The sequence below is a fragment of the Schistocerca piceifrons genome, chromosome 3 (genome assembly GCF_021461385.2).
Source record: "Schistocerca piceifrons isolate TAMUIC-IGC-003096 chromosome 3, iqSchPice1.1, whole genome shotgun sequence".
NCBI lineage: Eukaryota > Metazoa > Arthropoda > Insecta > Orthoptera > Acrididae > Schistocerca > Schistocerca piceifrons.
Window position 1 is genome coordinate 743576890 of NC_060140.1, and position 17426 is coordinate 743594315.

Below are 17426 nucleotides of genomic sequence, written 5' to 3' on the forward strand. Positions count from 1 at the left end.
ATCTGCATAATACTTCAACACATTCATGCTTAAGAAGCAATGAAATTTGCTGCCATTAAATGCATAATGTACAGCTCTGAAGTTAACACCATTTTATAAGCTGCAAAAACCAAGAAGTTCAGAAATGTAGTTCTTCATGTAATATAGGGCATTATGGTGTCCATCAGAATGAAGTTAACAATGAAAAGAGGTTAGTTTTATTTTAAAAATTGCAGTAACACATCAGACATTATAACTGGTTTCATGTGCCATTTTGAATACAGTACTTTGTGTCACTCGTTGTTTGTAAAAGTGCTCTGTTTTTCCAGTTTCTTTTAAAATTGAATTGACAATGTTTGTTTTTTGTAACTAACATTCAAATCAATTAACCATTTCTTCCTTCTTTTCTTGGGTGTTGCAAGCAAACGCAAAGAACAGCTCTCTGAGGTTCAGATAATGCAAATGAGACTCCAGGTGCAGCATCAGAGATTTAAGGTGGAAGAAGAAAGGTATGGTGCGATAATAATTGAGAAAAAATGCATCTGGCAGTTCTAACACTTACATCAGTGAAATTATTTTCTTTATTATTGTGTTCCTTAAACATTCCCCATTTGGACACTGCTGCATTTACTAGCAAAGTGCTGTTTCTGAAAGATCTTAAAGCATCTTCCCAGCCTACAGTAATATCATAGCGGTATGCGAATGCTAAATCACAATGATCACCTGATATTATTAGATCTATTTAGCCTGAGATTATAATCATATCAATCAGCAAAAAAATTGTTGCTGGCTGTTTGTCATTACAGATGATGACAGTTTTCATTAATTAAATATGGAACTATTATCACAAATAGGAATTGTTTGAAATTTCATTAAACTGTTACTTTTACATTAATTGTAATACTTATTTGGATTGGTGATGCTGGTATTAGTAAGCCATCTTTTAGAAAGTAAATTTTAATCAAGTATTCCATTTTATGGCATCTCCATCCAACAAGCAGTCAGCAGCTGTAATTATTTACTTACCAGTATGTAGTGCTGGTGTAAAAGTAAGAAATAAGAAACCCTTAGACTTCATTGCACATACTTTAGAAAAAGACAAGCACTCCATGGATCAGTGGTTTGCTTCCTGAAGCATGCAGTGCATGTTTATCCTCTGTGCATGCTTTACATTTCTTTTGTTAGTCATGTTTGCTTTCTCTCTCTCTCTCTCTCTCTCTCTCTCTCTCTATCTATCTCGCACACACACACACACACACACACACACACACACACACACACACAAAGTAAATAAAAGTAAAACATTCATAGCATGCACAGAGTGCTTGGGATGCCTTATCTCCTGCACTGTAGAGACTAGTTGACCATAGCATTGTAGTATTCAGCCTTGTGCATGTTTTTTTCCTTAAGCTCCTGGTGAACAGCATTTGTCTGTATACTAAGCTTCTCACTGATATGTAAGGGATCAGTATCAGTACTAGTGGCACATAAATCTTCCTTGTCATAATGTTAGAAAAAGAGAACTATCAAGTATTCCTTGATAGAGGATAAAGGGAGCAGGAGTAACAAGAGAAGGAAATAAATTGTCGATGGTGCCAGTGAAAGACAGATCGTCCAGCTGTTACTTGTAAATTCTTACTTTACCGTAATATATAGCTGTTCTTTTCACTGTTCACAAAGAAAACTTTGTATTCTCAATGTCACTTGTATATTCTTTCATCTGAATATTTATGATAATATTTATTTTTATTAAGAGCAAGTACAAATTAGCCACATAATTTTGTATTTGTTTTATTTATTTTTTTGTACTAGGGAGGGAGAAAATACGTTCTTCCTAAAGTAAGACGATTGTACCTGTAGTTTTAATATAATCGATGAACTCATGATGTACAGATAGCATCTTTGATTAGTAATCAAAATGCCATGGGTTCCAGGCTGGATCCCAGCCACTGCTTAAATTTTCACTGCTTAAATTCTGAATAAAAAGCCTCATCAATAAAGGCTGTCAAAGACTTTTGCCACAAGTTACCCTCACTCAGCCAGTGAGTCGTAGACTCACCTCAGATGATGTTGCCCGCAGCTGGCAATGAAATGTCAGGGAGAAGTATTTCTACTATTGGACCACGGCCTCTTAGCCCGGAAGTTTTAATTACTGAAGGTGCCAGCCGTGAAAACCTACACACTATGATTAGAGGTTTAGAGTGCTGTCTTGCCCTTTTGGTATGGGAAACTGCCTCCAAAAGGCAGAAAAATCAGTGAAGATCAATTGCATGAGGATGTAGAAGACAATGGAAACTACTGCATTAAAAAACACATAATGTGTATCCACAGGACATGTGGCTTGTAAATGAAAAAGTGTCACAATATTTACATTGGCAAAAGATTCTGGATTAGTCCCCGTTTGGATCTCTGGCAGGAGATTGCTAAAAAGATGGAATAACCAACAAAGTGATAATATTCTATGAGTCTGAGTGTGGAATGTCAGAAGTTTGAATGTAGCAGGAAAGCTAGATGCTAAAGCTCTATGTAGGTATAGTGGGGTCAGTGAAGTGAAATGGAAAGAAGATAAGGATTTCTGGTGAGATGAGTATAGGATAATATCAACAGCAGCAGAAAATATATAATGGGAGTGGGATTCATAATGAATAGGAAAGTAGTACAGGGAATGAGGTAATGTGAACAGGTCAGTGGTAGGATTGTTCTCATTAGATTTGACATTCTCATTGGATATGACAGTAAACCAATGGAGATGATGATAGTTCAGATATACATGCCAATGTCACAAGCATATGATGGAAAAAAAGGTATATGAGGATACTGAGGAAGTAATTCTGTGTGTGAAGGGACATGATGATCTAATAATTGTGGGGATTTGGAACACAGTTGCAGGGGAAAAATAGAAGAAAGAATTACAGAAGAAGATGGTCTTGGCAGTAGGAGTGAGGGAGGAGAAATACTAATTGAGTTTCGTAATAAATTTAAGATGGTAATAGCAAATACTATGTTCAAGAATTACAAGAAGATATGAGGTATTCTTGGAAAAGGCCCAGAGACACAGGAAGATTCCAGCCTGATTATATCATGGTCAGACAGAGATTCCAAAGTGAGATATTGGATTGTAAGGCATACCCAGGAGCAGATATAGACCTAGGTCATAATTTAGTACTACTGAAGATTACACTGAAGATTAAGAAAATTGCACAGAAGAATCAGTCTGGAAGGGAGATGCATACTGAAGTACTTGGGAGTGATGAGACACATTTGAAATTTGCTAAGGATGTGGATATCACAGTAAGGAATATCACCGTAGGCAGTTCAGTTGAAGAGGGGTGGACATGTCTAGAAAGGGCCATCACTGATGTTGGACAGTTAGACATAGGTACAAGGAAGGGAACTGTGAAGAAACCTGGGGTAACAGAAGTAATACTGCAATTGTTCAACAAAAGGAGGGAGTAGAAAAATGTCCACGGAAAGACAGGAATAAAGCAATGAAATAAATATGACTTACAGGGCAGACAGTGTGAAATTTCTCCAGGAAAAATGTGAAGAAATCAAAAGTAAATTATCGTTGGAAGGACAGACTCAGCATACAGAAAAATCAAAATGACCTTCAGTAAAATTAAAAGCAAGGGCAGTAACATTACGAGTGCAATGGGAATTTAACTATTAAATGCAGAGGAAAGAGTGGATAGTGGAAAGAGTACATTGAAGGCCTCTGTTTTGGAGGGGGATTAATCTGATGATATGATAGAAGAAGAAACTGTAATCAACAAGGAAGAGACAGGGGTTCCATTATTTGAGTCAGAACTTAAAAGAACTGTGAAAGACTTGAGATCTAATAAATCGGAAGGGATAGATAACATTCCATCAGAATTTCTAAAATCATTGGGAGAAATGGCAACCACACAACTATTCAAGTCGGTGTGTAGAACCTATGAGACTGGCAATTTACCATCAGACTTTCAGAAAAATATCATCCACATAATTTCGAAGACAGCATGGGCAGATAGCCACAAAAAATATCACACAATCAGCTTAAAATCCCTTGCATCCAAGCTAGTGACATGAATGACCTACAGAAAAATGGAAAAGAAAATTGAGACTGTTAGATGATGATCAGTTCGACTTTAGGAAAGGTAAATACACCAGAGAGGTAGGTCTGACTTCGCGCTTGATAATGAAAGAAGAAGTTTTGAGAGAAATAGGAGTAGGCTACCGGGAAAGATTGTGATATACAATATGTACAATGCTGATTAAAAAGGGTGTAGACCAGGATGCAGTACTTCACCTCTACTGTTTCATCAGTACACTGAGGAACCAGTGATAGGAATAAAAGACAGATTCAAGAATGGGATTAAAATTCAGGGTGAAAGGATATCGGTGATCAGGTTTGCTGATGACATTGCTGTCCTCGGCAAAAGGGAAGAATAATTACAGCATCGTTGACTAGAATGAGCTGTCTGATGAGAACAGAATATGGATTTGGAATGAACTGGAAAAAGAAAAATGAATGAGAAACAGCAGAAATGAGAATAGGGAGAATCTTGACCCAATGGAAAAAAACCCATGATTAACAAAGCAAGGATGACATAAAAAGCAAACTGACACAGGCAAAGAGGGTATTCCTGGCCAAGGGCAGACATTAATTTGAGGACAAAATGTCTGAGAATGTGCTTTTGGGGCATAACATTGTATGGCAGTGAATCATGGATGTTGGGAAAACCCATACTGAAGAGAATCGAAGCATTTGAGATTGGTGATACAGAAAAATGTTGAAAGTGGGTGGACTGATCAGGAATGAGGAGGTTCTCCATAGAATTATTGGTGAAGAAAGGAGCATATGGAATATACTGACCTGAAGAAGATAGCATGGTATGAAATGTTATGGCATCTGAGAATAACCTCCATGGTAGTAGAGGGTAAAATCTATTGGGGAAGACACACTGGAATATATCCAGCAAATAGTTGAGGATGTGGGGTGCAAGCGCTACTCTGGAGAGGAATTCATGACAGGCCACATCAGATCAGTCAGAAGACTGATGACTTGAGAAAAGAAGGTAACATACACATTTTATCAGTGTGTCTTAGGTAATTTTGGGACCAGTGATCAGCTCTTCACCTGTCATGTTTGATGCTTCACAAATGCTTAAGTTCATAGGCTTCCATGGCTGGTGTCATTTTGGTTAAAATAAGAGGATCGTGGCAAGTTGATCAAACCACCAGTAATTTAGTAGTTTCAGTAGTTTACGATGATGTGGCCCAGTACCAAAAATTATGTTATCCAAAATCACTGCTTTAGAATTCCATACAGAGGGTATATTGTCCCTTAAACATTGCATGGCACATGTACAAAATGACAGCCACATTGTACTGCTGCTAAAACAGCAGTGGAAATCACATTCTAGGCAATGCTCATACATAAGTGGTGCAAATACTGTCAAAAACAAAGCAATAGAGGAAATGAAATAGTGGGCATATTACTGAAACAACGTAAATGTTAGGAGTCCATCTGTTTATAATATCAAAATATATGCTCTGATTTGTGACAGTCATGAAAAGGAAGCTTTTAGTGAGTTAACTGACTGAAAGTGAAAATCGTAAGCTTCCTTTAGTTTTAAAAATTTTTGTGTTTTTGTTTCTTAATTTCTAATACTTCTCATCTCTAGGTTGACTGTTGTACTGCTGTTTAGTATGGTATAATGTGCAAGCCTGTAACATAAATAAGTGTCTGATATTCTACATTTTAAACATGGCATATGATTTTTATTTCTGCAGATAATTTTTAGTGTCACAAAACCAACCATCTAAATATGCAGCAATGATGACCTGCAGTTAACTGTGTAACTTCTTCCTTACATTAAGATTATTAATGCCTTAAAGATTCTTATATCTTATCAATTATGTGTTCAGCACTGTGTAGTCAATTAAATAGTGAAACTTCAGACAGCAGAAACCGAAACAAAATTAACTTCCATTTTGAAATTTACTGGCATATTAGAATGTTTAACCAGACTAGGGCTCTGACCTGGTACCTTTGTTTTTCATGGACAAGTGTTCTACCAATTGAACCATCCAAGCATGAGCCACAATCTCCCAGACAGTGGCAAAGCCATATATCTGCAATATCCTTTCGTCCAAGAGTGCTACAGCTGTGAGGTATGCATGAGAATTTCTTAGAAATTTGGGAGCTAAGAGATCAAGTTCTGGTGGAATTAAAGGTGCTGTTTGACTTAAAGTGACTGAACAGGAGCACATGCCTGGGTCATAAGCCAGTTCTGAACATCATGCAAAAGAAAATCATAAGAGAGGCATAGCTCAGTCAGTAACGCATTTGCCCACAAAAGGGAAATGTCCCAAGTTCAAGTCCTGTTCCAGCACAAAGTTTTAATCTGCCAAGAAGTTTTAGATAAGTGAAAACTCTAGTGCTGAGTGAATATTCATTCTGTAAACTGCTTTGTTGTTACAAATAGGTACTGTCTGATGATAAGAACAAATCACATTAATATTCTGTAGTGATCCTCTAAAAGTTGTTTGTGTATGGTGTTCATTTTCTGGCTTGGAGAAAATGGAGGAGAGTTACGGAAAGATTGTTTCCTGCAAGAGGAGACAAGGCTACAAGCCACACCTATCCTTGATTCCTTTAGATATAGGTATACAATGAAGTAATATAAACCCAATACATTATGAATGAAACACACACAACACTGGTGTAATATTCTACAATATTTAGTATTTGTTACACAAACCAGTTTCCAGCTGTTATGCCTTCAATGTACAAAATATTTTACTGAGAACCAATGGAACAGTCAGTCAATGCAAACTCAATACAGTTTGGGCACAAATAGTCATACAATAATCCTAGTTTTTCACTGTTCATGACTTCTAATGTATGAGGGTGGTATGAAAAGTTCTCAGAACGGAATAGAAAAAAGGTACTTACATCACCGAAATTTTTTTTTCAATGTAGTCTCCTTGTATATTAATGTTCTTGGTCCAATGATGCTCCAGTGCCTTGATCTCATCTCGAAAATGAGTTTCCTCCGGGCCTGCAAAATAGTTGTCAACTCCAGCTGTCAATTCTTCGATTAAAGTGAATCTTCATCCATCTAAAGAAAAATTTTCAGTTTTGGTAAGAGATGAAAGTCTGACGGAGCCATATCAGGTGAATAAGGCAGATGTGGCAACAATTCATACCTTAATTGTGCCATGGTGACGGCACGTGTGGGGGTACACATTGTCTTGATGGAAGATGACTTCTTTCCTGCTAAACCTCGCCTTTTTTCACGTATTTTTTGTTGCTATTTGTCCAGCAGCTTAGCATAGTATTCTCCAAAATTGTTTGCCCAGTGAGGAGATAATGTACAAACAGAATCCCCTTCGCATCCCAGAACACTGATGCCATGACCTTTCCCGCCAAAGGAATTGTCTTTGCTTTCTTTGATGGCAGAGAAGCAGCATGTTTCCACAGCTCTGACAGTTGTTTTGTCTCTGGGGTATAGTAGTGCAACCAAGTTTCATCTGTTGTCACAAATTGGTGCAAAAAATCTTGTCCGTTTCTTCTAAAATGGGCCAAACATTGTTCTGATATGTCCATGCGTTTTGGGTCCATTGTCAAGACTCGCAGCAACCGACCACGCAGATAATTTTTTCATTTCTAATTCTTCAGTTAAAATGTGAAATGCCCTTTCTGATTATATCTGGCAAGCATGAGCAATTTCAATCACTTTCAGTCGGCGATCCTCCATGACCATTTTGTGCACTTTTGCAATGATTTCTGGAGTAGTGGCACCTCTTGGCCGACCACTGTGTGAATCATCATCTAAGTTCTCTCGACCAAATTTAAAGTCATTTGTCCACTTGGCAACAGCTGAATATGAAGGAGCAGAGCCCCCAGTGTATTCTGGAAATCGGCATGAATGTTCTTTGCTTTCATCATACCTTTCTTTACGAAGAACTTAATCACTGCTCGAATCTCTCTCTCTCTCTCTCTCTCTCTCTCTCTCTCTCTCTCTCTTCCCCCCCCCCTCTCCCCCTCCCCCCTTCTTCTTCTTCTTCTTCTTCTTCTTCTTCCCCCCCCCCCCCCCAACCATCTTTGCAAATCACTACATGGGAACAAGAGCAAAGCCATGTCACTGCCACAGCTCTCTTCCAAGAACACTGACGTGGCATGTATTTACAGGCAACAGTCCAATGAATATCACATGAACAACTCATTGCTCTAGTTCTAAGAACTTTTCAAACAACACTTGTACCTCCATGTAGTTGCTTTTTAAATGGTCATTTTTTTGTATCTGAATTTTTAATGTATCACTGTATGGTTTCTTCATTCACTGCCATTTCCAGACTCACTGTCATTGTTTCTCCCAAGCTGTACTGCATTATTGCCAAGGTTAAATTTGTAAAGAATATGTGTATTTTTAAGACATTCATTCTTCCTGTGTACTGCCACATAACACACAATCACACGTGTAAGTATACATCCCACTTGAAGTGACTGAATAAGAGCATATGGCTAGTTCATATGCCAGTCCTGAAGATCTTACAAAATAAAATCATAAAAGAACCTTTGAAGGTAAATTGCGCGCGTGCCCGCCCGCCCACACACACACACACACACACACACACACACACACACACACACACACACACTTCTGGATCTCCAGGCATAAAATTTTCTCACCATTCTACAACTCTGCTTTATTTTTGAACCAGAAATCTGGTTTTCTTCTAGTATTCTCCATAATCAGAAGTTTGCACTTTCTGTTAAGTTGGACAGCTGTTCAGTTTTATTTATGGCAGAATAATCACAATCTTGATACTTTGCATTTAGTTCTGGCACGCAATATAGCATTGGGCTGTCAGTAATTACCGATACCACATTAGTGTCAGTGTCCTTGATATCTAACACCCCCTTCTGTCTTAAAAGTATGGATTTATCCACCATTGGTTATCTCTCTTAAACATAATAACCACAATATATGCTGCAGCATTCTGCAGCTTCTTGTTTTGCCATGTTATCCTGTGTGTTCATATGTTATATGTTAGGTCCTGTACTAATTTAGTAGGCCATTGTTTCCCTAATATTGATGTGCATTTATCCAAGTTACTGTGCACATACAGAAGACACATACACATGTTTCGGTATGTTATATGCACTGTTAAGTTTTGTTACTTTTATGGTTTGAACAAAAAAATGACTTCGTTTTTTTAATATTAGCCATTACAGATATGAGGTAACAATTAATAAGATTCAACTGTAATTTTTGCCCTACACACAACACGTTTTGAGAGACAATGCTCTCACCATCAGGCTCTAAAACTTACCTCATGAGGATAAAACACTAGAGTTTTATCATTTAACCCTGTGAGTTAAGTTTTACAACACGATAATGAGAGCACTCACTCTTGAAACATGACTTGGTGTTCTTACAATCTGTCACTGGATCATTAACCATTCTTCCCTGAATGTTCTGCAAATAAAGAAAATCGGTACATGCCAAATGTGTGGCTTGCTTACAAAATGAATTAAAATGGAATATAGGAGGGCTTGAAAGGGAATTTTCAATGTTTTAATTTATAACTTTCCATGTCAATGTATAGTAACCTCTTTTTTACAACAATGTAGGAAGCAAAGTCTGATTATTTCCATTTACTACAGTCGTAGGCAACAACATTACCATTCTCAGCGGCGAGACAGCCGGGAACTGCATCAGCGACCTGCATCAAATTTCTATGAGTATGAAAGTGTACAAGCTGTGATGCGTGCAAATCAACAGTTGCGTGGAGCAGGTGCTCCTCTTGTGGATGCGAATTCCAATTCTCTCCCACGAGGACGTCGGGAAGGAGACACACAAGATGGCAGAGTTATGGTAAATGGTATGTATTAATTACTTTGTTTTCTTTCCTAGTAAAAAATTTGATTGTATCAATTTTGTTTCATGGAAGCTTTCTTCGTATATCCACGTCCTTTGACACCAGCTAAATTAATTTGCACCGTGTCAAGTTTTTGTGAAATTGTCTATTTGCAGCCACACACACTCAGTCCTGTATGTTTTCAGTTTGATTAGTAGAAAATATACTTCCATAAATTTTTGTATATGTTAAGAATACTGATCAAAACATTTGCATAACAGCAGTGTTTGGGCACTTCTTGGGGGGTGAAATGAGTTTTTCATTGTCAAAAATTTAGGTTTGTTTATTTTCATAACTGTACAGTTGTAATTCATCATCATTTATACAGTTTTTTCCAGAAACTGAGTGATCTTCTTAAGAAATTTTATAAATGGAGCACTACAAATGTTTACATATATGGGAAATGATTAAAATGTCTGCAGTAAGAAAGCATTTAATGTTTGTATTATTATTACAGTAAAATTAATTTACACATAATGGTTCCCTTGAGATTTTGCTGCCATATTGAGAGTGACATGTTTCACATTGTAAGCAGCTTGTTGCATGTATGAGCTGTCTGACATAATTTCGGTGCAGGACTTAGCATATTGCAGATTAAACCATTACTGTTTCTTTCTGTATATAGTAGTACTCTTCTGATCATATTTTCTTCAGCATTCCAGACAACTGTCCCCCTGCCTTTTTACCCCATTGTAGTTAAACAGTAATTGGTGTTATGGGTCCATTAGCTCCCACATATTTTCCATCAGGTTAAATATCTTCAGTAGTTTATTGGTAAATGAAATGATACTCCTATTCTGACATACCCTCCCAGCTATTGTAAAATATAATATTTGGAATTTTATATTTTAAATTTCATTTTTTTATATGAAGATATCAATTCTATAATTTATAATTACTTAGCACATTATATCCAATAGGAGAAGTGTGTAGCATTTTAAACGGAATTTCTTGCAATTAGTTTCAATACTGATATTAGCAATTGAATATTTGAACAACATTCACAAATATAACATGCATTTTCATGATACATACATTTAAAAGTTAATAATGGAAGATCAAATATTTACATGAATATGTGTACTTAAGATATTCTGTACAAACAAAGAAAAATCTGAAATAATAATTTTTGTTAAACATTATCTTTTCCTGCTTAAATATTGTAAACTTACTTGTTGGAACAATGGATCACAGAATATTAATTCATAGATAATACTTCCAATATTTAGCCATCTTGTTTTACATTATATTCTAGAAGGTTCCTTGATACAGAATTTCTAATTTTAGCCAAAAAACCGCATTAAATGACTGAATTGAATTTGACGTGAATAAACAAATTGAAATGAATAAACAAATTGAAGTGAATAAACAAATTGAAGTGAAATATGTATATTCAGAGATTTAGTCTCCACTTGTATGTTATTTAGTATCTGAAATAAGACTACAAATAACATTTAATATGTGTAAAAGTAAGAAACATGAACACAAAAAGCAGGTACACACAATAAAAACATGATGTATTGAGTATTCATATCTGGTACTGTGGACATCCATATATGCAACTGCGCTTTTTGAAGACAGGAGTATCACATGTTCCCTTATTGGATACTGCAAAAGAGGTTTTTCTAACCTGTCAGTTACTCTTGTTATCCACAGATGAATATTATATCAGGGAACAAAACATCCCCCCTCCCTAAAAAAAAAACTCTCTCTCTCTCTCTCTCTCTCTCTCTCTCTCTCTCTCTCTCTCTCTCTCTTTCACATATGAAAGCTCCTCCTGCAGACTGACTTGTGACCACTTTACACAACCAAACCCAGTAATATTGGCTGTGTAGCTACTTCCCAAATCTAGTTAACCAGTATCTGCATGAAAGAAAAGACTTCTGCAACATGTTGTTGGAGGAGCTATCCTTCATTAGAGTGTAAAAGTGAGGTGCAGACAGACAAAAGGTGAAACTTTATAGATCAGTGTAGAAACAATGTTCATCTTATAGAACTAATGTTCTAATTGTAATTTTTTTTGGAGCATCTGCCCAGTAACATCACAAGAGAAACAAGTAATGTTCTGATGAGAATGCATCTTGCAGATATTGCTTCCACAATTGTTGCATGATGTCTTCGCCCTGACATTTTTGTGTCGTCCAGATATGTTACATATTCCAGGTTTAGGTTTGTCAGGAACTTTTCTGAATTTTTCGAGAAACATTTGTACATCTTTCGGAAGGTTCGTTAATTTTGCTCTTTGCCCTAGATGAGCTTTCATAGGACTATATGATAGGTTTTTTTAGAAAAAGCCATCATCTGTCTTTATTGTTTGGGTTATTGTGACTAAAGATCACATTCAAATTTATTCCTGAAATATCAAGATGTTGATAGAATTATGCCAGCGGCCATCTCCTGATTATTCTGACTGTTGTATATGATGCACCGTCTGATTCACAATATCCACTCCTCCCTTGGTTCTGTTATAGTCCAAATTTACTGCTGATTTCCCACTTTCAATGTCAATTTTATTTGTATCATGCATTGTAGAAGAGGAGGATCACACCTTTTGGTTTTTTTTTCAGTGACAGTTGAAGATAAACAGAAATTGTACTGAAAGCAGTTGAGTGTCGATTTGCTTTCCCTTGTGTCACTAGCCTGAAACTCAGGTTAAATTTCCTCCTTGTAATTTTTTCCCCAAAAGTGCCAATGGTGGTCAACTTTTTATCCAGCAGATTCTGAGCTAGACTATAACTGGAGTAATAGTTATCAGTCGTAATATTCCTGTTCATGCTAAACTGTTTGCCACAATATGCTTTGAAATTGAGGGTATAAAATGTTTTTGCATCACTAAGGGCGTATATTTTGATACCATACTTCGCTGGCTTATTTGGAATGTACTTTACAAACCCACAGCAGCCTCTAAAAGCCTGCAGCATTCCATCAATTGTCAAAAATTCACTGACATTATAGTGAGCAATACAGTTATTTACAAATTCTTGGTGAAACTTATGAAGAGGTGCCAGTTTATCTGTAGACCTTTGTTCAATTCTTGTTTCTATGTTGTCAAACCTAATTGCTACAAGAAGAAAAAATGGAAACGTCTATAACTGAAAAACAATCATAAGATACTCATAGTAGTACTATCAGATGCCCACAGTTCACAGCAGTTGGCATGATGTCCTTTCTTTACGCCAGTCAAAAAAATGCAACCAAAAGAGCATGAATTTCTTCTGCTGAAGTACCTTTGCAATCTCAAGCTCTAGAGTAGTTGGTATCACTATGCTTTTTCCCAGTCCCGTTGGTATGAGCTACAAAGTTTAGTTATAAAAAGATAAAATGCACCTAAAGGTGTAAGTGTGTTTCTGGCAGTCCCTTTTGGGCCCAGTAAAGTTCTGATAATGTTTTTAGTAGTTGTTTTCCTTGCAGTTAGGGGCTGACTAATCCAAAGAGTTTCATAGTCTTTTCAAATATAAAATGTATGGTTACCTTCCATAACATCACGTGCAGCTGTTTTCTGACTGTCATCTTATTTCTGTGACTGTTCAGATTCACTACTGTAGTTGTCAGCTTCAATAATTTTCTCTTCTATATCAAAATCATCTTCAGATTTGTCACACATCAACTCATCTTTAGAAATTTCTGCTAGAATTTGTAGGATCTCTTCAGGATCCCTTACAATATCACTTTCCCTGTAAATAAATATAACGTATCCTTAAAACAACAAATTAACACTCTAAACAAGAATAAATGATGAAAATATGTGTAACAAATCGTAAGCATATAATGTTGAACAAATACTTCCGTGACTAGGCGCTTGGCAGCAATCACACCGCAGACGCGGAACTTAAGTTAACAACGCTGTTGCAGCAGAACAATGGCCAGGTCTGGTTTCAAATGAGGTTACACACACTCTATATATGATGAAGATTGCATACTAGATTCCATGGAAACCGACATCTAGCACCAGCCAATGAACACTTAGAATACTAAAATTTGCGGTGTGTATGCCGCAGCGTGCCCACCGAAGGGTTAAAAGAAAGTAGGGATCATCCAACACAGAACATAACTAAATAACAGTTCCTCAGCTCATTTGTCTTTCTCTGGTGTAAAATAAACTTTTCGTGACTGCCTTTTATTCACTATGGCACATCTAAATTTGAGGTTTCTTAGTTGTCGAAGTTAGGGACAACTGGTGATTTCATACAGCATAGACCACACTTTCCCATCAAAACAAAGCTTTATATAAACGCTCCATGGCTTATGTTTACACTACCATATAGTTAGGTGTTTTTAAGTAGCATACCAGAATTAACAATATTCTGAGTGAATACAATGTATCGAAAGTACTGCTTTGCATAGAATATATCCTATTGTCACTAAGATACTGAAAATTTGACGGTCGGGTTTACAAGCTACACATGGTAACGATGCAAAATAAAATACACTAATTTCACCACGTTCTTCACAAATACAAGTGTAGATCAAGATGCAGGAGTGTGAAAGAACTGATTGCATTTGTTGATAACACATCTTAAGAACGTGGCCTAAGGCAATTTCTGAATGAAATACTGGCTGTTGGTAAAAGTTTGTTACATCTATACAGCCAGTAAAAATTATTGTCCTGTTAAGATATGCATACGAAAATGATAGTATCCACTACAGCATTATAAAGTGAGTGCTTGGGCTGGTCATAATTGATGTTTCTTGTTTTCTATTGTTGGTGCTACTGTTATACAGAAACACACACACCATTTATTCCTAGTGTACAAATATCAAAATTAATTATTCATTATTACTTTAGAAGTAGCTTGAATCATAATGGAAATTGTATAAATGTGTTTAAAACTAATTTTGCTATAGACTAAACCCTTGTGTAATGACAGGAGAAAGTCCATGACGTGAAAACATAATTTGTTCACAATTAAACCATTGAACAAACTCTACATTTGAAGTCAAAAGTGCAATTCAAGTGTGTCTTGTAAAAGGAACTGTAGTAGTATGGATTACTGTATGTGAAACTGTGTCTGTGGTATTTCTCTGTCAACCATAACAGAGTAGTAGTAGTAGTAGTAGTAGTAGTAGTAGTAGTAGTAGTAGTAGGTGGTGGTGGTGGTGTTATTATTGTCATGATCATTCTTTATCAGCCTATTTCTCTTGACATCTGCAGCACTGTTAGAATAGTGAGAATGATATGACAGTGATGCTTTCCTCTATCCTCTGCTGTCTGTCACAAATTATTTTAACCAACAATTATCATTGGAAAGTTAGTGTCCTTTGTACAATTCCAGTCCTTTTGACCAGGCCAAACATTCTTGTGTAAAATGTTGGTGATGTGAAAACTTAGGAGTATCATCCTTTGTACACAGTAGCCTGTGCTAACACTGACGATTCTGATGTGAAACAAATTATTAACTCAAGATAAACAGCAATTTTAATGTGATAACTGTATAACTAAATGTTTTCTTGCTGGAAATAAGTGATGATAAAAAAGTTCTCTACCATTTTCAGGACCAGCAGTTGGCAGCAACTATCACCGCATGTATCAGCCAGCACCAGCTAAGAGCATCAATGTCCACAGAGTTGCAACAGGAGCAATACACTGGGGAACACAGCACAGTCATGATGGCATGAGAAATTCTGGGTCAGGAGCTCCTGCAGCACGAGTGCAAGGGCCTTTTGTTACACAGGTTACCATTGGCCAGCAACAGCAACCGCCAGGATATGAAGTCTGATTAAAGAATTGTTGTGATGCATTTCTGGCAAATAAGTGCTGTTTAGGCAAGGATTGTGTGTGTCAAACTTACTGAAGATAATGATCTGACTAATCTTACATTTGTAATGTAAGTGGTAGTTTTAGCAGTTTAAAACATTGCCATTTTTTTGAAAGTAATTGTTATGGTGTGAGAGACAACTGTTATAGTTGTCAGTAAATTGTTTGCTGTAATATTGACAATGAGCAAGACGGATCATGACCTGTCATTTTCTTGAGGTATCTATGATTGGCTTATGCAAATCAAAACGCTGCATTTAATGGAGGCCATTTTTTGAGCCACATTTTCCAGTGGATATGATGGCATCTACCATAAGATTGTCTTGTATGTCATGGCATAGATATTGTGTGGAAACTGGAAACGTGGCTGACCTAATAGTACAAAACTTCATGTAATAGGATTGAATTTTTATATTTTTTCACGCATATAAGTAATTACTAATGGGTGAATACCTGCATCTCATTACAGAACAAATTGTGGTAGTATGTAACACATCATACATAAATTTTCTCATTGGTTTCCAAACTATTTTCACTTTCCATAATAGCTATTGGATTCTGTTTCTAGTTATTGTGAGCCTACAGGTACTCCTTTTATGATAGCTTATGCTTCAAAAAAGGTTACCAGGCAGAGCTGTGGTTTGGGACGCATTTAATGCCCTCTTAAAGTTTTGTAACTGATTATACTTGACACAGGTGACCAAATCACTTACAGCCTTCATAGTGGTGAGTGCAATCAAGGAGAGACCAAGTTCTTAAAAATAAAGAAAGTGCTCACTGTGCAGGATGATGCAAAGAATCACATACTTCCATATAATTTAAGTCCATTGATAGACCAGAAGTGTCTTATTCACATTGTATAGATAGTATTGAAGGGAGAGTGCTCACACATAATTTGTGCTGCATTTAGAGGTAAATCTACATTGTGTATTAGATGAAAAATTCTAATTCTGAACTGTGATAATGTTAAATTTATAAATCATTGTAAATATGTGTAAAATTTGTTACTTATAATTTTAAAATAACCTTAAGTATGTATCAACACTTTGTATTTGTTAAGTCTGAATGATGCTATAGTTTGTGGAAAGATAATACAAAGATCAGTGTGCATACTCCTCTGAAAATATTTTTGCTATTGACATTTTCTTCTTTCTCATTCACATTGAAGTTTTGCTACTTCAATAAGCACATGCTCAGCATTTTTAGTGGGAAATGTAAATTATGTAAGCTCTTGAACTGTCTGTCTATATTAGTACAGTCTTGATGGGCCTTACCAGAAAGTTGTATATACTATATTACATATGTTATGTAATGTACATAATGTTTTTGCATTGTACATTTAATGTTGCTATGTTTATGTACATATTTTTAAACATGTATGATACTGAAGACTTTTTAAGCAAGAGGCGAATCTCTTGCACTGAATAAATCAGATTGATTGTAATGTGGACTTTAATTCATTTACCTATCACATATATAGGTTCACCATCACGTTAAGCCTCCAAATATTCCTAATTTAATAATGAATGTTTTGAACAAATAAATGGTGTCATGTGGTTCCCAGTACCCAGTTTGGTTACAAAAAAATCTATTGCCACAACATTGTCGTACCATGATCCTAAATGAATATTCCAGATAACAATGGAAAGGAGGGGGAGACAATAGTAGTAGTTTAATTTTCTGATGTTCTAGTAAGACAAGAGGAAGGAACCTTGGCTACTCAGTTTATTACAAGCCAGTGCAGATAGGCCTATATTTGCCACCAGCCATTTGAAAACCC

General features: G+C 36.3%; 1 protein-coding gene across 1 annotated transcript in view; it reads left to right on the forward strand.

The window, feature by feature from the left end:
- The window catches only part of LOC124789029 (partitioning defective 3 homolog), a 285751-nt gene extending 268704 nt beyond the window's left edge, over positions 1-17047 (forward strand). Inside the window, exons 28-30 of the mRNA XM_047256316.1 lie at positions 402-488; positions 9638-9855; positions 15385-17047. Of these exons, the coding sequence (XP_047112272.1) occupies positions 402-488; positions 9638-9855; positions 15385-15608 (529 nt within the window). The 3' untranslated portion in view covers positions 15609-17047. The remainder of the gene's footprint in view (positions 1-401; positions 489-9637; positions 9856-15384) is intronic.
- Positions 17048-17426: the final 379 nt, after the last annotated feature.